This window comes from Macaca thibetana, chromosome 15 (assembly GCF_024542745.1).
Source record: "Macaca thibetana thibetana isolate TM-01 chromosome 15, ASM2454274v1, whole genome shotgun sequence".
Taxonomy (NCBI): domain Eukaryota; kingdom Metazoa; phylum Chordata; class Mammalia; order Primates; family Cercopithecidae; genus Macaca; species Macaca thibetana.
Genome location: NC_065592.1, coordinates 82,720,366 through 82,747,926, shown reverse-complemented (window position 1 = coordinate 82,747,926; position 27,561 = coordinate 82,720,366). Strand labels below are relative to the sequence as shown.

Below are 27,561 nucleotides of genomic sequence, written 5' to 3'. Positions count from 1 at the left end.
TTTTCATGAGTGTTTATTGCTTCTATTAGACTGTGATTTCATTGCAGGCAGACAAGGGACTAAAATTTCTACCCTTTTGAACACTAATAGACTGCTGAACACTATTTTGTAAATGTGGGTTACTCAACAGACTTTTTTTTAGTAAATCTGAAAACCAAAATGACTCTTAATAAGGTTCAGAGTATAAAAAATAGTTCTCACTTAAAATAACATACACCAAAAGAATATGAAAATATTGATTTATTACCAACAAAGTAGGATTTCCCACAAAGTTTTTTTCAATTACACACACACGCACACACAGCAGCAGAATGAAATTACATTTTTCACATCTAAAGGTTTATACCCCAAAGAAAATAGGCCTGTGTCCAAGAGACAATTAGAAAGCAAGAAGTCTTTTCTTTTACTTTGAATATGGAAAACCTTTTAACAGAGACTCTTCCAAGGCAAACCAATGAAGATTCAGGCATAGAAAATGGTTGTCACCTTAAGGTTTTTAAATACCAGTGTATTCACCAAATCAAGTTTTTACTAGAAGGTTTTACAATTTTTATGTAATTAAAAATCAACTTTTGGCCAGGTGCAGTGGCTCACGCCTATAATCCCAGCACTTTGGGAGGCCGAAGTGGGTGGATCACGAGGTCAGGAGTTCGAGACCAGCCTGGCCAATATACTGAAACCCCATCTCTACTAAAAGTATAAAAAATTAGCCGAGTGTGGTGGCACGTGTCTGTTGTCCCAGTTACTCGGGAGGCTGAGGCAGGAGAATCACTTGAACCCAGGAGGCGGAGGTTGCAGTGAGCTGAGATCACGTCACTGCACTCCAGCCTGGGCAACGGAGCGAGACTCCATCTCAAAACAAACAAACAAACAAACAAAAAACAACTTTTGCAGAAAATAAAGTTTTAAGTGGCTGAGACTATGTGCTAGACTTACTACCGTTTAATATGCTAAAATGATACATAATTTATTCTTCACAGCTCAAAATTCAATGTAAAGCCAAATATTAATTTTGCCCCGTAGAGAAATTAAATGTTTACAAACAAAGTATGGAACAGTTGTTGGTCTATGTAAATTGAAATGTAACTGACCATTTTATTTTCAAGCATGCTTAATCTTGACGCTTCTTTTTCACATTGATACTCATTTTGCAGAAATAAGATGACTGGCACTAATTTAGACAATAAACAAACTACACCAAGCACATTTTAGTAAAGATATTTTGGTGGAAAGCAAAGTAATTAACAATGAAAACATTTGGTAATATCCATTTACTAATATGTTACCAAGTTCTTCAATGTTTACATGACTTGCTCATATTACTAAAAATGTCATTTTAAAATATTTTCATACTTCATGCACTGGAGCTAAAGAAGGGAAGGCTCTTTTAAAATTTTTATAAAAAAGAAAACACCTTTTTGAAGAGAAAATGTCTAAGTGAGAGGACATAAACTTATGGTTCACCATTTTTTGACCTAATAAGATTATAAATTTCAATGGCTACTTAAGAATATACAAAACTCAAACTGAAAGCAATTCTTCAATTTATTCAGGCAAACAAGTAAAAAAAAAATAATTTTGTCATTACTGGCACAGATCCAATCCACTGTTCAAAGACATGACCGTGGACTGTCTATTTTCTTATAAGATTTATTTTTTAAAAGAAGAGAATTTGTTTGGCTCTACTAATTAGTATAACTTCAACAAATGATTTTCCCATTTAATTCTTTTGCGCTGAAAGAAAACAGTTTAAACTAGATTTTCTAAGATAATGGGTACATCAACATTGTAAGAAAGGCCCTATAAGCTTAAGTTCTAAAAACATTATGGTTTTAAAGAAATCAATGCTTTTCTGTCACTCTTTACATAACACTGAGAAATTTCAAATATAAATTGTAGAAACCAGTATATGAAATTTTAAGAAAAATCTTACTAAAAATAATTATAAAAATGCTTTTAGAAATTTAAGATGTAAAATACAATTGACTTTAAATAAAATAAAAAAAAGCAACCCCTGCCCCCACACTTTACAAGGTTATTCTTTAAAAATGCTTGTCACCTAATTTTATTCTCTGTCAAAATTTTGGTTGTATTTTGCATCATCTAGTGGCCACCTTGTAGCATTTCAAAGCAGTTCTACTACGATTTTTGAACCCCAGTGTTTTTTTCCCCTTGAAATACCAATAAAATTATAGCATCAAGTTTCATAAAACTTTCTTTTAAAGGCCCATAAAATTCCATTTCCTACTGGAGATAAGGTAATCTTTTTTAATAGGAAGAAAGGAATAGATCTGTCATAAATTATTACTATACATTAGACATTTTCATATCAATTTTTAAAAATTAAATATAACACTGGGAGAAACTAGGACTTACGCTCTAGAGTCATCTTTAGGCTCTAAAAGTAATTAAAGTTACTCTGCAATTAAAGCTCAGGGCTACCATATAAGTAACTTCTTGTGATTAACCCCTCTTCCACTGTACCTTTGATTTGTAATATTAAGTACCTTTTAACATGAGAACTCAATGACTCATGGTCAGAATGCCAAGGACTCAAGTTCAACCAACACTGAAGAAGACTTAACTTTTACTACCAGATGATATTTTGGAAAGGTCATTAAGGTTTCCATTATCAACCTATTTGTATTTAAAAGCAGGTTTCCAAAAATAACTGCTTTTCGTTTTAATCAATCTCCTAACTTTTATTCAGTTGAGCCATACTTATAAACAGAATTTAACAAAAAAATTCCCAAGTTCCCTCTCTTTACTTTTATTAAGAAGGTTGAGTGAATGTAATACGGCGCCGCCGCCTTTGGAAAGCCTTTAAATTCCATCTGTTTGGTTCCAGCATATGAGGGCCATTGTAGACAAACAAAACTGTCATCTTTTCAGAATAAGGAAGATTTTGCAGGAGCTGTAAGTATTAAAACAAATTGTCATATAAGCTACATACTGAGAAGTATAGTTTTCCAACCTTACATGTGTACAGTCAAATGTATGATTTTATTTGTAATATTAATAAAACTTTTTTTCCCCACTCTGCTGCCCAGGCCAGAGTACAGAGGTGCGATCTCAGCTCGCTGCAACTTCCACCACCCAGATTCAAGAGATTCTCATGCCTCTTAGCCAGCCTCCAGAGTAGCTGGAATTACAGGCACGCACCACCTGGCCCAGCTAGTTTTTTGTATTTTTAGTAGAGACGGGGTTTCACCATGTTGGCCAGGCTGGTCTCGAACTCCTGACCTCAGGTGATCCATCCGCCTTGGCCTCCCAAAGTACTGGGATGACAGGTGTGAGCCACTACGCCCAGTCAATAAGAGCCTTAAGAAGCTCTTAAACACCTCAATATAAACCTTGCCAGACTGTAATCCTTACCTAAATTAGCATACCTGTAGCCTGGCCTAAAGAACAATCAAAATAAGGAATAATTGAGTCCTCTAGATTCACAAGATAACTGGGATTATTCAACTTCCTTGGCAGACCTTGGAAAAGAGTATGTCCTCCATAATTTTCCTAGGGTAGATACTTTTACTTTTTATTTATAAACACTTCTCAAGCAACTTCTTTGATAGCCTGGTATCCTGAAAAGTGTGTAAGAGGGACATTTGTAGGCTAAGGTATTTGGCAAGCAGTAGGGTATTAACAGATGTGACTATTCCACAAGACTATCTGTGAAAAAAAGAATACAGATGACACTATTTAATAAAAATCTGAATGTAGGATGGGTAAAAACAATTTTTTTCTTTTTTTTTTGGGTGGGAGGGGGAACAAGGTCTCATTCTGTCACCCAGGCTGCAGTGCAGTGGTGTGATCTCAGCTCACTGAAACCTCCGCCTCCTAGGCTCAAGCAATCTTCGTGCCTGAGCCTCCCAAGTAGCTGGGGCTACAGGCGCATGCTGCCATGTCCAGCTAATTTTCGCTTTTTTTTTTTTGTAGAGATGGGGTTTGGCCATGCTGCCCAGGCTGGTCTTGAACTCCTGGGCTCAAGCGATCCACCTGCCTTGGCCTCAAAAAGTAGTGGGATTACAGGTGTGAGCCACTGCACGTGGCCAAAATTTTTCATGAATACTTAAAAAGGAAAAAATCTGATTATATTAATAAACACATCTTTGAATATATATGCTTTTTAATTTACTCACAACACTAGATTTAACAAAAGAAAATTTCCCATTGTAATGGTTCTAGATTATGAAAAATTATCTACAAACATAATTCTGTTTTTATGAGAATTAACCTGTGAGCAGAAGATGTTGGGATACTTAAACTTCCCCTGGGCCAGCATAGTGTTAGTGGCAAATAAAGAGGAAGGGCAGTATATGACAAGAGAGGCTTTTTTGGGAAAATGAAGAATCAGAGTCTTAGCGGTTGTATTCCCCAGTCATCTTTTAGTGCTGAAAGAGTACCTTTTCTAGAAGAGGAATGAGAAAATCTCAATTTTAGAACATAATAATATGTCTCCTACATGTCTTCCTCTGATTAAGCATGACACTGGAACTTGTCCCTTTAATAATGTAGATATTACTGTTAACCTTTTAAATTCCTTTTTTGGGAGTGTTCCTGCTAATATGAACATATTGGGACAAAAACTATATGATTAAGTCACAGGGAATTTCCGAGTATATGACCACTTTTAGGTTACTTTTTACCTACCTTTGGTGTTATGAAAAAGTATTGAGATGTATTTTCTTTACAGGCAGTATTTACAACCATTTCAAACACTCTCCGTTCATTGATTGGGTCCATTCCCTAAACAATGGCAATAATAATGATTATATTTATTTCTATTATAGGATATAAGTAGATCCAAATAACAGAACAATCACCATACCTGATTGATTTCATCAACTACTCTGAATGGACATCTATTTAGCTCCTGGAGTGCCATCAAGTATAACATGGTAGAAACACTTCTTTCACCTCCACTTTGATGATGAGGAGTTAATTCATGTAGTTGAGTACTACTGCGAAATTTGACTCTAATTCGAATTCCATATTTATCATAATCTTCCTATAAAACATTTAAAAAGTTGATGAAAAATGAGTTTCCTCTGGTAATGTCATTCTATTATTTGAAAATGGATTGAATTAACTAAGAGTAAAGAATTCAATATTTAGTGACACTAGTTTATATAACAATAAATATATATGTATTTTTAAAAATAATATTAAGCAAACAGTTACCATCTAAAAGCTCTAAGGGTTTTCAAGGATCTATTTAGATAAGGAAAATATTCAGATTAAATTAACATTTTCCTCCTCTATACCATTCTATTCAAGTTTACTAGGCTTCCCCAAGAGTTTTTAGAAATTACTGAGTGAGGAACTCTGTCCTGGAAAGGCACTATCTATTCTAGTTCCAAAGTGCTAGGTTCTTAAACTGCAGGTGAAAGCAATTAGAATGTAATGGAGTGCTATGCTCTCTTGTGCTAGAGAAGTGGCTGTGTATGATAACTGCAGAGGGCCAAGAATCCCCCTAACTTCTTCAGTTGGTTAAGAAGGAAAAAACAAGGTAGGAATTACACATATACTTTGAAAACTTAAGTCATACATACACACAATACTCAGCAAAAAGCAAGCCTGGCACATAATAGGTGCTCAATAAATATTTGTTGTAATGAGTACATTAGTGTTTTATAAATGTTGCCAAAACTGAGGATGCTCTAAGTTTTATTTACTATTCTTATTGATGGCATTTCTATGTCAGGTTCAGATTTACCTTAAAAATGAGGTATATAACTTACTAATTAGGCTGGGTGCGGTGGCTCATGCCTGTAATTCCAGCAATTTGGGAGGCCGATGGGGGTGAATCACTTGAGGTCAGGAGTTTGAGACCAGCCTGGCCAACATGAGAAAACCCCGTCTCTACTAAAAATACAAAAATCAGCCGGGCGTGGTGGCGGGCGTCTGTAATCCCAGCTACTTAGGAGTCTGAGGCAGAAGAATAGCTTGAACCCAGGAGGTGGAGGTTGCAGTGAGCCAAGATCGTGCCACTGCACTCCAGCCTGGGTGACACAGCGAGACTTTGTCTCAAAAAAACCAAAACAAAAAACATGAAACTTACTAATTAAAGGTTACCTATTAATTGAATAGAGCTTTAAGGTCTAAGATAGTACTGACCAAGAGAAAGATACAATGCAATCCACATATGTAATTTTCAATTTTCTAGTAGTTACTTTTGTTTTGAGACAGAGTCTCTGTCTCACTGTGTTGCCCAGGCTGGTCTCAAAATGCCTGAATTCAAGTGATCCTCCTGCCTTGGCCTCCCAAAGTGGGAACAGGCACAAGCCACAGCACCTGGCCTTTGCCTGTCTTAACGAAAAATTAATTTTAGCCCAAACTGCAATGCATAAAGTTATAGCACAAGAAATTAGTAGCAAATTTCCCAATATTTTCATTCTCATGAATTCTTAAATTCTTTTTTTTTTTTTGAGACGTCTGGTTTTGTTGCCCAGGCTGGAGTGCAGTGGCACCATTTTGGCTCACTGGAACCTCCACCTTCCAGGCTCAAGCCATCCCTGTACTTCAGCCTCCAAAGTAGCTGGGACCACAGGTGCATACCACCACACCCAGCTAATTTTTGTATTTTTATAGAGATGGGGTTTGCCATGTTGCCCAGGCTGGTCTCAAACCCTTCAGCTCAAGCTATCTGCCTGCCTCGGCCTCACAAAGTGCTGGGGATTACAGGCGTGAGCCACCACACCCAACCATGAATTCTTAAATTATTAAAAAAAGACACTGATATATACTATATTTCAAACTAATCTGTTTATGAGTCTTCTAACTCCAGTTGTGGTAGCTTTATAAAGTAACATATTTATTCAATACAACTGAATAACCATTACTCAGATTGTATAAAAAGAGTTACAAGGTATTAGTTACTAATTCCAAACATCACCCCCCACCAAAAAAAGTGACCCTAATAGAATCCCATAGGTGATTTTCTCCTTTCTTTCAACATTTTGGTAAACAAAACTTTTCACAGATAAAACTCTAAAGTAAATAAATAATTTATATGTACTTTAAGCATATAATTAAAATTACTTGCCAGAAATATATTTCAAATGCAATTTTACCTCATTTTCTGTATGGAGATCAACTTCACCAGCACACTGCATAGAACTAAAAAAATTGCTGAATTTTTCATTAATTTTTTCTACCAGCTCTTTTAAAGGATTAAGCCACCTTTCTTTTACCTACAAATAAACACAATATAAAAACATAATTTAAAAGCAGTATTACTATATTGTGACACAAAATTTCACGTAAATTTTATATCAGTATCAGTCTGGGCATAACACACTTCTCTTAAGCATGTCATCTCATTTTCCATTATTCTACATTCCCATTTCATTAATAATCACATGATAAAAAGTAAAGATTAAAAACTAAAAAAATTACCTGTGAAATGTTTTCCCTGTATTGATCTAGTTCAACTTTCTTTCCCTTTAGTTCCTCAGTTAACTGCTCTATTTCTTCTTCTCTTTTTGTATACTCCTGAACAATCTGGCAGGGGGAAAAAAAAACTTCTTTAAGATAAATCTACCAAAGTATAAAAGTATATACAATTTTGCATTGATTAAAACATTAACTGAAAATGGCAATTGTGCTGTATTGTTTGTATGCAAATAATTTATGTTCTTATTACATACTGAAAGTGACATTTTTTATCCTTGAAAAACTAGACATTGCAGTATTTCAGGTTAGCCCGACTATTCTTTTTATAAAGAAAAGGCACAGAACATTGTGTTCCTTAGGAAGAATCTATTTAAAATTCTAATAGATTCAGAATCTGGCATTTAAAGCACATTGTTCCTGCTGTCTAGCTTATCATTACCAAGAGCTCTAGTACAGAGTGGGAGGCAAGTACTGGAGGGAACTCTGTGTGTGTATGTGTGTGTATGGGGAGGGTGGTGGTGGTGGTGGCTGGATGCAGAATGGGAGTAGAGAAACAGGCATACTGTAGGATTCAGTCCCGTGAAGCAGGAAGCTCTTGATCTTTCTTCAGTTAATAAAGCATCAATTTCATCCAATGTGTTTGGAAGGTCTTGGAAAACCTAAAGAAAAAAATTGCCCATCATTATAGATACAATGAAAACGGTTCCATTCAAATAGTTAAAAGAAAAATAATCTGCTGAATAAGTTATCTACTATCTGTTCTACAGCATGCTGGTACACAAGGATACAAAGGAATAATAAACAGGGTCATTTGCCTTCGAAAGTTTGTATTTTAAAGAAAACAAAATGTATGTACTGGATAACACCTTAAGGCAACGTATTGATGTTGAGTATTCAAACAAGCAGTACATATCTTATAGGCTAGGGAATTTAGAGAAAAGAAGTATCAGTTCATGCTATAGGAGAGTTAAGAGAATCCAAAGGCCTAGAATTCATCTCTGGGCCTTAAAGCAAATGGCTAGGGAGGAACAAGGCAGAGGGAAGACAGGAGCTTGGGAAAAAAGAATGAGTACTGCATACCATGGGGAGTGAGGAGTTGTGTCCATTTGGAATGGTGGGTACTTGCTGAATTGGTAGAATGGGTCCAGAATATGTGGGGCATTGAAAGAGAGCAAGAAGTTAGAACTTTATACTGCACTTATGAAGAACTAAAAAAGCATCCTTAGTATCTAATTACTTTGACAGTTGAATTTCACCACGGTACTATCTTCTGAGTCCATGCCATGGGGACAAATTAGAACAGACACTTTTTTTTTTGAGGGGAGGCAAACAATTACATTGTTTGACTTAGCACGACCTGCAAAGGCTGTATACTACATGGTACAAAATGAATCCTGAAACCCTGAAAAAGATCTTGACATATTAATCTAATATCTTCAGCTTATTATTTTAACCTCTTAGAAAGCAGTTCAACTTCTATAGACCTTCAAATATTCCTTTGTTGAATCTCTGACGTACTCACTGAGATTTAAGCTCATGTGTCCAACATTTATTTACTCGATATCCTCACTTGACTCTAACAGGCATCTTAAATTTAAGATGGTGAAACAGAATCTGGATTTCACCCACCTTACCTACCACTTCAAGCAACCCTGTTTCTCCTTCAATCTTCTCCATTCCAGTAAATAGCACCGTAATTTGTTCGGGTGAAAAATTTAGGGGTTCTCTCTCTTATCCTTCATGTCAAATCCATCAGCAAGTCTTGCTGGCTCTGTCACTAAAAGATATCTAAGATCTGTCAACTTCTCCCTCTCTCTCTTCAGTGCTATCACCCTAATTCATGCCATTATATATCTCTTGCGTGGTCCAAAGAAATGACCTCCTAAATGGTTTCACTGCTTCCATTCTTGTATCCCTACTTTATCCTCCATCTAGAAGAACAGAAGTTAAGAGTGCTCTTTCATAAAAGTAGTAATGTCACTTTTCTGTTTAAGATCCTCCACTGGAGTCCATCCCAAAAGAATACAACCTTAATTCCTTGTATGGTCTAAAAGCCCTACATAATCTTGGCCTCTGCCTTCTTCTCTGCTTGGATAATTTTTAACCCCAATGAGATTCCTTTTATTCTGAAATGTCCCAAACATACTTCTGTTCTGGGCTTTGTCTAAGTTGTTTTCTCTGTCTGGAATACTTTTCCCTCACATCTTCACTTGACTGATCTGTTCTCTTCATTCAGGACTGTTATAAAATGGTATCTTTTCAAAGGAGGCTTCCCTTACCAAGTTCCCATCCATGTCACTCCATCTCCTCACCCTGTTTTATTTTTCTTAGCATTTCTTGTTATCTGACATTATCTGATTTTTGATTTGTGTTTTCATCTACCTAATCTTCCAGACTAGAATATAAGTTTCAGCTGAGATGGAAGTATGTCTGTCTTGTTCAATGCTTGCCATATAGGAGGTAATTAATACATTTTAATGATTAATCATCTTCTAATTTTGATTCAAAAACAGTATGACTTATCAAGAACAGAATCATGCTTTTTCTGAAAGAAAAAATTAGTACAGATTGTACTTATATTTATTTTATAACAACACAATGTATTCTGAAGATATTCTACTGTTTTTAGAAATAAGCTTCTCAATTCGTTTTAAAGATATCTACTGAGTTCCTAGTATGTATCCAAATAGTCGAATCCATTCTCTGTGATTCTGTGTCTGATATCATAAAATAAATCAGTTGAGGATTTGAAAATTATAATCCATTAATTTTTTTCCAGTTGTTTATATCTTTAGTAGTCATTTCATTATCTATTGAAACAGATAACATTTGAAATTAAGAATTTTAAAAAGACACACCAATACTAGATATTTTAAAATTTATTTTATAATTTCATTTTGACATTATTCTGAATAGGTATGCAGGCAAAGTATCATCCCCACTTGTCACAGAGGTATGTAAATTAACAGTGGGATGTGACTAAAGGGCAGCATCTCCTAATTTTACTGAGTGGTATGTCAGCATAAAACATATAATGGAAGTAAGACCTCTTTTTTTCCTTTTCTTATTGGCAGATGTTAGTCCTAAATATTCAGCTCCCATTGAACCCTAATTAAACACCCCAATTTCTGGGGAAACATTTTCATTTTCCCTTTATTTTTAAAATGTCCTATTTGTTATTTCTGATATACCAATTACTGGCACAATGTTTCCATGGAAAACTGTATGTTCCAACTGTACCCATTAAAAGGCATTTGTATTGGAAGAATAAATGTTATAGTACCAATAACATTGATCTGTTAAGCAACATTATTTTATATATCTATTCAGTTTAAAAATGTGGAAAAACTCCCTATTTTTTATGACACATCATATTTTTCATGGCCTGTTACAATGCTTAAGATCCTATAATCTTAAAAATATGTTAAATATGGCAATTGTAGCATTATATACTTTTTATACTTACTGTCTGGTATTCTTGAGGAAGAGTCTGCTCTGCACCCAGGTTACATACTTGCCTAGCTCTCTTCATAAGTTCCTTGCATTTCTGCAATAATCTCTGTCTGTTTTCATCCAACTCAATGAAATGTTGCTATTAAAAAAATTTATTTCGAAAATTTGAATGTTACTGTTAAAGCAGAGGGCTGTTTTAGTAAACTACCACATATTAAATACATTGTTGAATTCTGATTATGATAATCAAATTATCTGAAACCGTATCTCAAATAATGACTCTTTTTATTATAAAGGTTAAATTTGAACTTTAAAATACATCAGCACATCAATAACCTGGCATTTCTCTAATCCATAAGAGGTGTAAAATTTAAATTTTACTGCCTTTTTCTGAAAGTTTAGCTTAGCTCCAGGTAATTGTATTTATTTATTTATTTACTTATTTATTTTTTTTTTTTGAGAGTCTTGCTCTGTCACCCAGGCTGGAGTGCAGTGACGTGATCTCAGTTCACTGCAACCTCCGCCTCCCAGATTCAAGGGATTATCACGTCCCAGCCTCCCGAGCAGCTGAGATTACAGATGTGCACCACCATGCCTGGCTAATTTTTGTGTTTTTAGTAGAGACAAGGTTTCACCATGTTGGCCAGGCTGGTCTCCAACTCCTGGCCTCAAGTGATCCATCCGCCTTGGCCTCTCAAAAGTGCTGGGATTACAGGAGTGAGCCACCAGGCCCGGTCATGTATTTATATTATAATCAGATTTGAGTTACACAGTACACAGGCTTCATATCAGAAAACTCAGCACTCAAATGTAGTTAGGACCTTGAAATCGTTCTTGATAGTGTTCCAAGTACCTTCCATGTGGTTATTTATTCATGGACCTATTCATTCCTTTACCAAATAATTACCGAGAACCTATTAAATGCCAGTATTATAATCTGCATTGGTCACAGAAAGGTGAATAAGGAGAAAGAGACACAGGATCATTACCATAACAGAAACAGGTACTCTTTACTGAATGCTTATGTGCTAGGCCCTTGGCTAGGTGCTTCGCATACATTATTCCCTTTATTTCTCACAAGCATAGCACAGTAATATTATCCTCATTTAGTGCATTAAAAAAAAAAAAGAGAGAGAGAGACTGAAAGGAATTAAGTAACTTGCCCAAGCCCACACATTTAGAGACTGTCATGATTCAGATCCCTGTCTGCTTACAGGACACATGCTCTTTTCATTACAGCATGGCACCTCTCAGCAGGAGCAGATTGGACAGAGTATGTATGTAGGGAAGGTCAGAGTGGTCACAGAAGCTATGACAACTTAACAGCCTTAAATGACAAGAAATAAGTAACAGCAGCAGATGACCATTCCAAGGATAGGTGATTATGAATTTTTTATTTTAAGAAACAAGTAATCTAATGTGGTTGGAGGAGAGGAATTTGTAAGGATGTAAAAGATCAGAGTTGGTAAAATGGACAAGGGCCAGACTGCAAGAATTTCACATGTAATAGGGAAGGTATCTCATCTACTAAATGTCTTCTATAGGTCAAGCACTGTTACAACCACTATCCTGTTAATTGTTCTAATCCCAATTATGATCTTAAAGAAAAGTGTCATCTCTATTTGTAGAGGTGGCTCAGACACATTAAGAAACTTGCCCAAGGTTACAGAACTAGCAGATTTCTGAGAAATAAAACAGGTCTGGTTTGCTCTTTTCACTAACCCTCAAACTCTGGTTGGCACAAAAAACACTTGGAATGGCCTAAGCACATTCCAGATCTATTTGATTAATATCTCTGGGGCTGAGGTCTGGACACCTGTATTATTAAGGGGGCCTTCAGGTGACTTTTATGCACACGTGTTTGATAGCAAATAAACTAAACCAAGACAATAGTTATGAAAAGTAAAAGGATATATACTGGACCAAACTGAAAATACAGGCAATCCTTTATACTAACCACTTAGTACTATGGTTTTCTTGAATAAATTCCTCAGTCCCTATAGCTTGAGAGAAATAAAAGAAAATGTTAAAGACTCCCAATCACCCCTACTCTGCTGAGGACCATTGTACTCAGGCAAATGCAAAACAAGGAACAGCTGGATACAAACTAAATACTCCTAATTTCTTCTATTCCTGATTCTTGTTCCTCTGGACTTTGCTAAAAATAAAGTATTAGAACATTATGGAAAAGAAATATCAATGAGTTGATAATTTGAAGCTCTGGACTTAGATAAAACCTCATTTAATAGTTTCTGTTTGGTGGCATATGTGCAATAAAATATTTATATGAGAAAATATTCTTTCTATACATACGTGTTTGTGACACAGATCTTCATGTAGCACCTGTTTTGCTTTTTGTTTTTAAAACCACAATTCTTGCTGAGCTTTTTAAGAGTGGAAGTGGGAAGGCATATATAATTATATCAGATAATGCTGTAAAGTCAGACTTGTGAAAAGGCTTTATCTACATTTCTGCTTAGAGTCTAGCCTTTAATAGTTAATAGAGAATAGAAAATACTCCATAGGTTTAAGATATAAGAGAATAAGTGAAATGTACAAAATATCCCCCACTAACATCTCAAAAAAGATTACTTTGTAGTTATATATCCTAGAAAAAATTTGTGTTATCTTTTTTTCTAAAATTCTTTTTGTGAAAGTTCATTTGTCATGGAAATTGTACAGAAATACCTCGACATTAAATAAGAAAAAGCTTTTCGAAGAAGGCCCTCTTGTGGAAGAAGTAAGAATTATTCACAGAATTTCTTATGAAAACTACATATATTAAAACTGTTATTTTAGTAACAGTTCATTACAATAAGAATCAAATAAAATGAAAACCATTTTCTACATGAGTAAAATTAAGTCACAGGTATCATCAACTTTTACTAAAACATTAGCTGTAAATTAACACACTTCTTCCTTTAATAAAATTTCATTCCAATTTAGTTGATTTCAAATTCAAATGCTAACCATTTGTTTCAGTTACCAGAAAGAATACACATTTAAAAATATAAAAATCATTCATTTTTTTAAAAAGTCAACTTTAAATTTTAATGTAATACTTGAAATTTAGAAAATAATAATCTTAACTTTTAATACACAAGACCATAAATTCTACTTACACTAATTTAATCATAAACAATAAAATAATGGGAATAATACTATTTCCTTGTAAAATGTTTTCTTCAAAATTATACACATCTAAGTAAAAAAAAAAAAAAATGTCTCCTCTGAAATTCAGTTCTTTTTTGAGGGAGTGGCAAGCAGGTAGCCTGAAGAGAGGTCATATGAAAAGCACAGAACTCCTAAATTTGGTATTAGTATAAGCAAATAAATGTAACAACTTTCCATTTTTATAACTAATATTAATTCTGATGTAAATCTGTACTTTTAAAGGAAACATGGCTTCATGCTAAGCACCACACTAGGCAACTTGATGTATATTATTAAACTGAGTATCATAATATCCCTCTAAATTAGATAGGTATCATACTCATGGCTGCAGATAATGATTAAGCTTGGAGTGGTCAGGAAACCTGCCCACGGTCAAAAACAAAATAACAGAAATTTTTACCAATCTCTGTGTGTGGATTTACAGACAGCTTACTAACTTGTCCTAAAAATAGTCCATAAGTTAGTGACATTACCAAAGAGAGGCTTCCAACCATTTGCCTTTCTCAGGGGATGTTTTATAGGTCTGTTGCCCTATTTATCTTCCAAAAATCTGAGAAAGTATCAAACTCCATGGTGGTTAGTTACCTCTAAGTCCCCTCATGAATACAATCTCTACTGAAATTTTGTCAATCTTCTTTTGTGAATTTATTTTCATGACAGAAAAAAGGACAAAACCAAATGGTAGCAATAGTTCCTCAGAGCAACCTGCCATGTGTTCAAAGGGACAAGTAGGAAAAAAAATTTCTCTTTGGTTCAAATGAAGCTGCATAGCAGGAACAGATAAGACAGATAAAATCATGTGCAGATAAACAGCAGCAAACACGTGAAGAAAACAAGAGTAGGTAAAAGAGAAAGTGAACTACCATACACGTATTCTACTACATACTTTTAGTCATCATTCTTGACTCTCTCAAATGTGTGGCAAATGACTAGGATCAGACAGCAACAAACATGTATCAAGTATGCACAACAAGAAATGAAAGAACCTTACAAAAGGGCTGGTAAAGTATTTATAAATGAGAAGCATTTAACATTTTATTTTTTATTTTTTTAGAGATACGGTCTTACAATGTTGCCCAGGCTGGACTTGAACTCCTGGACTCAAGTGATCCTCCTATCTCAGCCTCTGAAGTAGTCGGGACTATAGGTACACTCAGATCATTTAAGAACTTTCAAATCAACATATGAATAAGAAAAACAGAGTGGTATAAAATATTGCTGAGGAAATGCAAAATAAAGTCAGAGGTAGTGTTAAGTAAGGTTACTTATGTATGTCAAGGACGAGTTCTGGTTTTAAAAGCAGCAATGGACTCAGAATGACAAAGGTGAACAAACGATACAGGAACGACACAGAGGTTATGAACAATGGTAGGAACACTGGAACAGTCAACCAAGGTAAAAAAGGCTAGAAGTTGGAAGTAGACATTAGAAGACTACTGTAAAGCTTTGGATCATGTATAACATTATAAAGCTGTAGATTTCTGCAGCAGAATATAAAAATGAGTACAATTTTTTTTCCCGGTAGTTAAATGAGTACAAAATTAGTAAAAAGTGAGGCCACAGCTATTAGGACTTAATGCCTAGACAGGGCAGTAGCCGTGATAGTTAGAAAGAGGTGAATTAGGAATGTGGTAATGGCTAAATTGGGCAAAGGGCAAGGAAAAGGATCAAGAACAAAAAGAATCAAAATGTGCTAAGTTTCTCCAGTTAACTTTAAAATTATGCAAATGGCTGGGTATGGTGGCACAGGCCAGTACTTTGGGAGGCTGAGGTGGGAAGATTGCTTGAGGTTAGGAGTTTGAGACCAGCCAGGGCAACATAGTGAGAACTATCTCTACAAATAAAAAATAATTAGCCAGGTGTGTGGAATGCACCTGTAGTCCTAGATACCTGGAAAGGCTGAGGCAGGAGGACTGCTTGAGCCCAGGATTTCCAGGCTGCAGCAAGCTGTTGACCGTGCCACCGCACTTCAGCCTGGGTGAGAGAGTAAGACCCTGTTCTCAAGGAAACAAAACAAAACAGCAAATGTGTTGAGAAATTATACATCATTAAAATATAATCAAAATAATACATAATAAGTTATGTTGGCTATTTGTGCTTTCTGAATACCCAAAATGCATTCAACTACAGGAATTTTAACTTTAACTTTGAAAGTGGCTGTCTTTGTTAAAAAAAAAAAAATTAGTAATTCACTGATTAAAAACAAAACCCCCTCCCCAAAAAACTTTCCTACTTTCCAGAAACACAGCAGTCAGCTATACTCAAAACAGTATTTCTTGGCCAGGTGTGGTGGCTCACACCTGTAATCCCAGCACTTTGGGAAGCCGAGGTGGGTGGATCATTTGATGTCAGGAGTTTGAGGCATCAAACACCATCTCTATTAAAAATGCAAACATTAGCCGATTAGCTGGGTGTGGTGGTGCACGCCTGTAGTCCCAGCTACTTGGGAGGCTGAAGCAGGTGAATCACCTGAACCCAGGGGACCGAGGTTGCAGTGAGCTGAGATTGTGCTACTGCACTGCAGCCTGAGCGACAGAGTGAGATTGTCTCCAAAAAAAACCCAAACACAGTATTTATCCTATTTACTAACAAAATGGATCAGAGGAGAACACCATGCCAATCTGTACTAATCTCAATCCATTTATAAGGGCTATTGGAAGAGTATCTCTCACTGTGTCAAGAGTGGGTTAAAGTTTAGGAGCGTACTTACTCCAAAGCCATTGATTTCATACTTCTGTAAATATGACACAAACAAATCATTTTCTTCTCGTTAATACTGATGTAAGAGTAAAACTTCAGGCACCAGAATCAAATATTGTATTGTTGATACGGTTTGGCTGTGTCCCCACCCAAATTTCATCTTGAATTCTCACATGTTGTGGGAGGGACCTGGTGGGAAGCAACTGAATCATGGGGGCAGGTCCTTCCCATGCTGTTTTCATGACAGTAAGTCTCATGAGATCTGATGGTTCTATAAGGGGGAGCTTCCCTGTACAAGCTCTGTCTTTGCCTGCCACCATCCATGTAAGATGTGACTTGCTCCTCCTTGTCTTCCACCATGATTGTGAAGCCTCCCCAGCCATAAGGAGCTGTAAGTCCATTAAACCTCCTTCTTTTGTAAACTGCCCAGTCTCAGGTATGTCTTTACCAGCAGCATGAAAACGGACTAATACAACTGTGTTACTGGATTTAAAGCTATACATATTAATAGTATCTGCCTGATGGGTCAACTTCTTCATGAAACCTCTTTTATAACAACATTTCCTATATGGAACAACCACATTCATAAGCTCAATTAATGAAGTAACTTCAGCATAGACTCTACAATTACTTACCAATAGAACAGATGAATAAGCAGCAGATGACATTCCCCACATGCCCAGGAAATAAGCCCTGATGAGGCTCTCCTCTGGTAGCTAGTTCATTTTCTTCACTCCCCATTCCCATTTGGGACTTACCTTTGATTGCTCTTTGCTGGACACCGACTACCTATTTAGAATACTACTGCTATTCATTCTGCTATGCTTTCCTTCCTTTGTTCTTGGTGAAGGTGGGGAGTGGGGGAGAGGACTCTCCTGTCTTTCACATCTGTGGCTTTTGCCCAGTCCTAGCATATCAAACCTAATCTTCAGCTTTGTTTGGTTATGTGTGTTTGTGCCTGCATACTCCTAGTTGCTTATCTGCTAGCAAAATTGTTTTTCTTAAGTCAAAGGGTCTGAAGAGGTTGGCTTCAGAATAAAGTTGCTACTTTACTCTGATTTAATCTTTCCATTCACCTGTGCAGTCCTATGTCTACATTTCCTAAAATCTACCCTCTATGGATGCTTTCCACAAAAAGCCACCCCTATATAATTCATATTTATGTAACAAATACATTTATTACATTTAAATTAAGTGTACAGTGAATCACGTACATAACCCTGCCAAAGAGTGCCAGACTCTGGGGAAGTAGAATAGATGGGGAAGGGTAAAAAGAGACTCTGAATACATGAATAGGTTTAAAAATCTACAACAAATATGACAAGGGTTAACATTCGTTAAAGAGGGGTAGTGGACACATGGATGTTATGTTACTCTTCATATTCTTGTATATGTTTAAAATGACATAATAAAAATACTAATAAAAAGACAAGTGAAATAAATGATAAAACTCTAACTTAATTTTTTTTGTAACTCATTTCAGTTTTCCTCCCTAACTTTTGGGGTGTAACCAAGGAATCATAAACTGCAATATTTAAAGGAGACAACTTGATGAATTCTGACAAATATATACATCTGTAAAGCTATTACCATCAAGATAATAAACATACCTATCACCCTCAAAAGCTTTGAAATTACATAGTGCAGGCTCTCTTTTGGTCTGGTTTCTTCCACTCAGCTTCACTGAGATTCATTCATGTGTGTATCAGTAATTCATTTCTTTTTGTGGCAGAGTAATATTCCACATACCATAATTTGTTTAATCATTCAGGTGTTGCTGGGCATTAACCTCCATTTTTGTTGTTGTTTCTTTGTTTTGAGATAGGGTCTTGTTCTACTGCCTAGGCTAGATCACAGTTCACTGCAGCCTCAACCTCCCAGGCTCAAGTGATTCTCTAACCTCAGCCTCCCGAGTAGCTGGGACTACAGGCATTCACAATCATGCCAGGCAAATTTTTAATTTTTTGTAGAAACAGAGTCTTGCTATGTTGCCCAGGCTGGTCTCAAACTCCTGGGCATGATTCTCCTGCCTTGGCCTCCTAAAGTGCTGGGATTATAGGTATGAGCCACTGCACCTGGTCTTATTTCCAGTTTTTAGCTATTACAAAGACAGCTGTTATATATTAGTGTACCAATCTTTCATAGACATATCCTTTCATTTCATATGTCAGGTATATATTTAGCCCTTAAACTCCCAAATGATTTTCCACAGTGATGATATACATTTTAAATTCCCACCAGCAGTGTATGACAGTTCCAGCTGCTCCAAATTCTCAGCAATTTAGTATGATCAGTCTTTAAAAATTTTAGCGATTCTAGTGAGTTTATGGTGTAACTCATGCCTTTAATATAAACTTCCCTACTGACTAATAAGGTTGGGCAGCTTTTCTTTTATATATATATATATATATATATATATATATATATATATATATATACTTTTTCTTTTCTACCTAAGACCAGTAAAGTCAGGCTGGGAATCTTTCACGTGCTTATTTACTATTCATATACTTCCTTTAGTATGGTGAAGTTCTTTGCCCACTTTTTGACTGGGTTGGTCTTCTTTGTATTGATAGTTGAAATTATTTTTATAGCATCCATCAGTGGTCAGCAAACTTTAAATGCCAATAAGGAAATTAGGCTTTGAGAGCCACATGAGGGCCATATAAAGTCTCTGTCACATTACACACACACACGCTCTCTCTTTCTCTCTCTCTCAAACATATGAAAACTATTCTTAGCTCACAGGGACTTTACAAAAACTAGACCTTGGGCTAGATTTGGCCCACAGGCATAGTCCTCTTGGTCTACACACAAGTCCTCTGTGAGGTGTATTGCAAATATATTCTCCCAGTTTGTAGCTTGCCTTTTTGTAACAGCATTTATGGAAAAGCAGAAGTTGTTCATTTTGATGAATGCAATGATTCTTTTTCTCTTATAATTTGTGCTTTTTCTATTTTATCCGAGAAATCCTTGCCAAAACCAAGGTCACTAAGATTTTCTCTTACATTTTCTTCAAGAAATTTTATAATTTTAGCTCTTACATTTAAGTCTGTGACTCATTTGTATATGATACGAGGTAAAGGTATGGTTAATTTTTTACATATGACTATGCAATTGTTCCAGCACTACTTGTTACAAAGATTACTCTTTCCCCATTGAATTCCCTGGGCATCTTTCTCAAAAAAAAAACCAAAAAAACAAAAAAACAAAAAAACAACTGACCATAAATACGTGGATGTATTTCTAGATTCTCTATTCTGTTCCACTGATCCATATATATCTGCTTTAATACAGATACAATGTCTTGATTGTTGTAACGTCATAATAAATTTTAAAATTAGTGGGAGTCCTGCAACTTATTTTTCAAAGTTGTTTTTGCTCTTCTAAGTCTATTGCATTTTAGAATAAGTCAATTTCTATAATCTGGCTGGGAATTTTATTGAATTTATAGATTTGGAAGAGAAATGACATTTTAAGAAATCCTGAATTTTTGATTCACAATGTATTTAGTTTCTCTCAGAAAAGTTTTCTCTCATCAAAGTTTCGTAGTTTTCAGGATACAAGTCTTGTAAATATATACCTAGTATTTTTTTCCTTTTTTTTTTTTTTTTGGGACAGCATCTTACTCTGTCACACAGGCTGGAGTGCAGTGACATGATCTTGGCTCACTGCAACCTCTGCCTTCTGGGTTCAAGTGATCCTCCTGTATCAGCCTCCCGAGTCGCTGGGATTACAGGCGTGTGCCACCATGCCCAGCTAATTTTTGTATTTTTAGTAAAGATGGGGTTTCGCCATGTTGGCCAGGCTGGTCTCGAACTCCTGACCTCTAATTATCTGGCCATCTCGGCCTCCCAAAGCCTTTCTTTTTAATGACAGGGTTTCACTCCCTTGTCCAGGCTGAAGTGCAGTGGTGAAATCACAGCTTGTGGCAGCCTTGACCTTCCGAGCTCAAGTCATCCTCCAGTCTCGGCCTCTCAAAGTGCTAGAATTATAGGTTTGAGCCACCATGCCCAGTCAGGTATTTCATTTTTGATGCTATTGTAAATAGTACTGTTTAAAATTGCAATTGCCAATTGTTTATTGTAGGTGGGGCCACAATGAACTTCTATATATTGAACTTATCTCCTACAATCTTCCTAATGTTCACTGATGGTTCTAGCAGCATTTTTGTAGATTCCTTAAGATTTTCCACAGAGATGATCATGTTTGGAGGTTTTTTTTTTTTTAAACATTTAATACATTTAATTTTTCTAGCCTTACTGCACTGACTAGAACTTCCAGTACAATGTGGACTAGAAGTGGTGATAGTGGGCATTTTCCTCATCCCCAATCGTAAGGGGACAGTTTACAGTTTTCCACTAAGATTGATATGAGCTGTTGGTTTCCAGATATCCTTTATCAGAATGATGAAGTCTCCTTCGATTGCTAGCTGCAAAAAGTTTTTATAACGAAGGGATGCTGAATTTTGACATTTTTTCTGTATATTTTGAAATGATCTAGATTTTCAGTTTCAGTCTGTTAATATGGTGAATTATATTGATGAATATCCCAATATTAAACCAACCTTATATATCTGAGATAAAACTTAATTGGTTACAATGTATTACTTTTTATATATTGTTGGATCTGACCTGCCAACATTTTATTAAGAATTTTCAGGTCTATGTTCATGATAGGTATTAGTCTTTAGTTCTCCTATCTTTAGTATCAGGTAATGCTGGCCTCATATAATGCTTCAAGAAGTATTCCCTCCTCTTCACTTCTGGAAAATCTTAAGTAGAACTGGTATTAATTTTTTTTTTTGAGACAGGGTCTTATTCTGTCGCCCAGGTTGAAGTACAGCAGTCCAATCATATCTTAGTGCAGCCTTGACCTCCCAGGCTCAAGTGAGCCTCCCACCTCAGCCTCCTGAGTAGCTACTGAGATTACAGGTGCATTCCATCATGCCTGCATAATTTTTGTATTTTTTGTAGAGACAAGGTTTTGCCACACTGCCCAGATTGGTCTTGAACTCTTGACTCAAAGGTTCCACCTGCCTCGGCCTCCCAAAGTGCTGAGATTACAGTGTCAGCCATTACACCCAGCTGGGATTAATTCTTTTACAAATGCTTGGTAGAATTCACCAGCGAAGATTTTGGGACTGAAGTTCTCTTTGCGGTAAAGTTTTTAATAAGAAATTCAATTTTTAAAATAAATATAAAGTTAGTGTAGTTACCTATTATCTTCTTGAGTGACCTTTGGTAGTTTTGTGTCTTTTAAGAAATGTGTCCATTTCATCAAAGTTGTCAAATTTATTGGCATAAGGTTTTTAATCATATTCTCTTAATATCCTTTAATGTCTATAGGATCTGTAGTGCTATTCTGTCACGTTCCTTGCATTGTGGTGTGGAAACTCTTTCCAAGCAGTAAGATGAGGCAATCATAGAGCTCACTTTGCTTTTTACCCCTTCTCTCAAGGATCACTGTCCTGTGCTGCCTGTTGTCCAATGTCTGAAAACCTCTATTTGACATAGTTTGCCACATCTTTTAGTGGTTTCAAGTGAGACAGGAAATATGGTTCCTGTTACTTCATCATGGCCAAGAATGGAGGCTTTACTTTTTGTAATGAAAAATTTCAAACATATACGAAAGTAGAGAGAATGGTATAAACCTTCACATACCTATTATCCAGCTTCAACAATTATCAACTCATAACCAATATTGTTTCATGTATACTCCCGTCCTAAATGGCCCTCTCTCTGGAATATTTTGAAGCAATCTCAAACAGCCTATCATTTCCTTCATAAATATTGTGGCAATATATCTTTAAAAGGCAAAGACTTTAAAAAAAAAAAAAAAAAAACCCATAACCATAATACTACTATCAAACCTAAAAATATTATCAATAAATTCTATTATCAAGTACTGAGTCAGTATTAAAATCTCCCTGTTTTTTTCTACCTTTTAAAAGTAGTTGATTTGTTTAAATCAGAATCAAAATAAGGTGTACCCATTATATTTGGTTAATACATTTCTTAAGTCCTTTTAAACTTTTAGGTTTCCCCTTCCATTTTTCCTTGAAATATATTTCAGAAACTGTACTGCCCAATAAAATAGAAACTAGTCACATGTGGCTATAAAGCACTAAAATGTGTCTAAATCGACTGAGAAACTGAATTTTAAATTTGAATTTAAATTTAAAATTAAAAACTGATACTTGTTCCTAGCTATTGGAAAATGGAACAGCTTGGGTATGTGAACCTAACTTTTTCAACTGTCAGTTTTAGAAAATCAAAATATAGATCAAGTATTTTTGATGAAAATTTACTGACTTGAGATGTGTTTTAAGCATAAAGTATTTTGAAGACAATATGAGATACAAAATAGCTTATTAGTAAATTTTCAATATTGCTTATAAGTTGAAATGACAATATTTTGGATATACTGTGTAAAATATATTGTAATTCATTTAACCCATTTCTTTTTGCTTTGTAAAATCTGGCTACTACAAAGTTACATGCAGGCTGGGTGCGGTGGCTCATGCCTATAAATCCAGGCTTTGGGAGGCTGAGGTGGGTGGATAACCCGAGGTCAGGAGTTTGAAACCAGCCTGGCCAACATAGTGAAACACCATCTCTACCAAATATACAAAAAAATTGGCAGGGCATGGTGGTACGCCTGTAGTCCCAGCTACTTGGGAGGCTGAGGCAGGAAAATCGCCTGAACCCAGAAGGTGGACGTTGCAGTGAGCCGAGACTGCACTCCAGCCTGGGCAACAGAGTGAAGATTCTGTCTCCAAAAAAAAAAAAAAAAAAAAAAAGTTACATGTAGAGTTTACACTGTATTTCTATTGAAGAGTGCTGAAGTAAATATTTGCCCTACAGAGTTCCTTATATTCTAGGTTTTGCTGACTGTATTCCTCAGTGTCATCTAATATATTTCTTGCTCTCCTGTATTTATTGTAACCTGGTAGTTTTAGACCAGTGGTTCTGAACCAGAGGTACTTTTGCTCCCCAGGGGGCAAATGTCTGGAGACATTTTTGATTGTAACAACTGGGGTGAGGGGTGTGTGTGTGTGTGTGTACTACTGACATCTAACAGGCAGAGGCTAGGGATGCTGCTAAACATTCTAAAAAGCACAAAAAATTTATCCATTCTAAAATGTCAATAATGCTGAGATGAGAAACCCTGTTTTAGCGACTTACACTGCAATTTGATTTTTTTCATAAGACTATTTGATATGGTTTGGCTCTGTGTCCCAATCCAAATCTCATGTCGAACCATAATCCTCAATGTTGGGGGAGGAATCTAGTGGGAGGTGATTGGCTCATGAGGGTGGATTTCCTCCTTGCTGATCTCATGATACTGAGTTCTCACAAGATCTGGTTGTTTAAAAGTGTGCAGCACTTTCCCCATTCACTCTCTCTCTCTCTCGCCGTCATGGTAAGACACGCTTGATTCCTCTTCACCTTCCCTATGATTTTAAGTTTCCTGAGGCCTCCCAGCCATGCATCTTGTACAGCCTGAAAAACTGTGATTCAAATAAACCTTTTCTTTATAAATTACCCAGTCTCAGGTAGTTCCTTATAGAAGTGTGAGAATGTACTAACACAGAAAATTGATACAAGAGAAGTGGGGCACTGCTATAAAGATATCTGAAAATGTGGAAACAACTTTGGAACTGGGTAATAAGCAGAGGCTGGAACAGTTTGGAAGTCTCAGAAGACAGGAGGATGAGGGAAAGTTTGGAACTTCAAAACTTGTTGAGCGGTTGTGACCAAAATGCTGACAAGGATATGGAGAGTGAAGTCCATGTTGAGGTGGTCTCAGAAGGAGATGAGGAACTTACTGGAAACTGGAGTAAAGGGCACTCTTGGTATGTTTTTGCAAAGAGACTGGCAGCACTGTGCCCCTGCTCAAGAGATCTGTGGAACTCTGAACTTGAGAGATGATTTAGGGCATCCGGTGGAAGAAATTTCTAAGCAGCAAAGCACTCAAGATGTGGCCTGGCTGCTTCTAACAGCCTATGCTCATTTGCATAAACAAAAACGACCTGAAACTAGAACTTTAAAAGGAAAGCAGAGCATGAAAGTTTGGAAAACTTGCAGCCCAACCATGCAGTAGAAAAGAAAAACCCATTTCCTGGGGAAGGAATTCAAGGCTGCAGAAACTTGTGTAAGTAAATTAGAGCCAAATGTTAATGGCCAAGACAATGAGGAAAATGCCTCCAGGGCATGTCAGAAGCAGCCCCTCCCATCACAGGCCTGGCGGTCTAGGAAGGAAAACTTGTTTTCTGGGCCAGGTCCAGGGCCCTGCTGCTCTGTACAGCCCTGGGGCGTGCTGCCCTACATCCTAGCCACTCCAGGTGTGGCTAAAAGGGGCCAAGATACAGCTCAGGCCATTACTTCAGGGGGTGCAAGCCCCAAGCCTTGGCAGTTTCCACAAGGTGTTGGTCCTGTGGGTGTGCAGAAGGCAAGAGTTGAGGTTTGGAGGAGACACTACTTAGGTTTCAAAGGATGTATGGAAATGCCTGGATGTCCAGGCAGAAGTCTGCTGCAGGGGCAAAGCCCTCATGGAGAACCTCTACTAGGGCAGTGTGGAAAAGAAATGAGGGGTTGGAGCCCCCACACAGAGTCCCCACTGGGACACTGCCTAGTGGAGCTGTGAGAAGAGGGCCATTGTCCTCCAGACCCCAGAATAGTAGATCCACTGACAGCTTGCACCGCGTGCCTGGAAAGTTGCATGCATTCAATGTCAGCCCATGAAAGCAGCTGTGGGGGATGTACCCTGCACAGCCACAGGGGTGGAGCTGCCCAAAGACTTGGGAGTCCATTCCTTGCATCAGTGTGGCCTTGATGTGAGACATGGAGTCAAAGGAGATTTTTTTGGGGCATTAAGACTTACATGTTTGCCCTGCAGGGTTTCAGACATGTGTGGGGCCCGTAGCTCCTTCGTTTTGGCTGATTTCTCCCTTTTTGAAAGTGGGTATTTACCTAATGCCTGTGCCCCCATTATATCTTAGAAGCAACTAGCTTGTTTTTGATTTTACAGGTTCATAGATGGAAGGGGCTTGCCTTGTCTCTGATAAAACTTGTACTTAGACTTTTGAGTTAATGCTAGAACGAGTTAAGACTTTGGGGGACTGCTGGGAGGGCATGACTGTGTTCTGAAATGTGAAAAGGACACGAGATTTGGGAAGGGCAGGGGGCAGAATGATATGGTTGGCTCTGTGTTCCCGGCCAAATCACATGTTGAATTGTAATTCCCAATGTTGAGGGAGGATCTTGGTGGGAGGTGATTGGATAATGGAGGCGGATTCCCCCTGTAGTTCTTGTGATAGTGAGTGAGTTCTCACAAGATCCAGTTGTTTAAAAGTGTGTAACATTTCCCCCTCTTCCTCTGCCATGGTAAGATGTGCTTGCTTCCCCTTCACCTTACACCATGATTGTTAAGTGTCCTGAGGCCTCCCAGCCACGCTTCCTATACAGCCTGTGGAACTGAGTCAACTAAACCTCTTCATAAACTACCCAGTCTCAGGTAGTTCTTTTTAGCAGTGTGAGAAGAGATACCCTATTCCATATTGGTGGTGTGTCCTTTCATTAGGATACACATAAATATCTGGTTATCTTTTTGTGATGCTGGAAACTAATGTAATCTGATTCATTAGCAGCTGCAAAGTAGTAACAGCCTAATTCCTTTATTGTTTATAAATTACTTCTTTAAAGAGAAATTTCTCATCATTTATTTATTTTCAGGATAAATGCAAAATTCTCTAACCATTTTTCAAATTCACGAGTCAGTTCCCAAGTATCCTCCCAAGTGACCAATATTATTTTATTTTAGCATCATTATATAAACTTGTACATTTAGACATTTTTTATAAGTTTCAATCTATTATCTCTTCATGTATGGTGGGTAAAAGATTCTTCATGTAGGCTCCTGGGTCCTGTTGATAACCAAGTCATCTGTGATAATTTTTTTGATTTTTGTTATGACAAGATGATCATGGTTAATCTTATATAAACATTTCTTCTCCTGGACCTGAAATCAGCCATTTTTCCAATGGGCCACTTTAGTGAAAAATAGTATTGAGAGGTCATAATCTAGGTCTTTTGAGTAGACAAAGCTAGGAAATGTTTGTTTTTTTGAGAAAATACATTGAGTTCATTCTGATATTTACATTCAAATTAAAAGCTTTAAGGTTTTATTACTTTTCTTCTTCTATATCTGAATCCCTTTTCTCTTATGCTAAAAACAGTAATTACATTAACGTAACTACTTATTTGTTTTACTCTATAATATTTTCAGAATAACATTACAAATATTAACATTGTGATTACTGAAAACAGTACATGATTTTTTTTTGCAATTTTTTTTTTTGCCCTTAGAATCATTACAGTGTTTTATAGTCATTTGGAATAACTTTTCTCTGTTAGGCTATGTTGCTAACAAAACAAAGTTAGATGCATTTGTTTCACTGTGCTTTTACTAAGCTTGTCTTTTTGGAAAATTTCATTTAGTTTTGTTGGCAGATGGTTCCAAAGTGGAAAAAATGTAAGATCTATTTAGATGAGTGTAGCTTTTAACCTTGTCATTTCCCACCCCCAGTTAAAAAAAAAAAAAAAGATTCTGGTATATCACTGTAGTTTTTAAATAAGCCAACATAAAGGCATAGTAATCACTTTCCCTGATCCTTTCTTTGATAGTAACATACTATAAAGTTTTCTCTCCTTTCTTTTTTAGACCTAAGAATATATATATATCACTCCATAGCAGCATATTGAGATATTTAAGCTTTTTAAAATTTATATTTCCATTTGCCTGGTATACCTTTGCTCCTCCATTTACTTAAGTTTT

The 27,561-nt window shown here is 36.5% G+C and overlaps 1 protein-coding gene across 3 annotated transcripts in view; it reads right to left on the bottom strand.

Moving 5' to 3' along the window:
* Positions 1-222: 222 nt before the first annotated feature.
* SMC5 (structural maintenance of chromosomes 5) overlaps positions 223-27,561 on the bottom strand; it is a 104,525-nt gene continuing 77,186 nt past the window's right edge. The window contains exons 18-25 of one of the 3 annotated variants that reach the window (XM_050760907.1): positions 10,862-10,987; positions 8,476-8,520; positions 7,959-8,054; positions 7,399-7,503; positions 7,074-7,193; positions 4,829-5,008; positions 4,651-4,746; positions 223-2,914 (exon numbers count right to left, since the gene is read on the bottom strand). In XM_050760907.1, the coding sequence (XP_050616864.1) occupies positions 2,774-2,914; positions 4,651-4,746; positions 4,829-5,008; positions 7,074-7,193; positions 7,399-7,503; positions 7,959-8,054; positions 8,476-8,520; positions 10,862-10,987 (909 nt within the window). In that variant the 3' untranslated portion in view covers positions 223-2,773. Of the gene's footprint in view, positions 2,915-4,650; positions 4,747-4,828; positions 5,009-7,073; positions 7,194-7,394; positions 7,504-7,958; positions 8,055-8,475; positions 8,556-10,861; positions 10,988-27,561 lie in introns of those variants that run through there. The other 2 variants (XM_050760908.1, XM_050760909.1) reach the window with 2 other exon arrangements.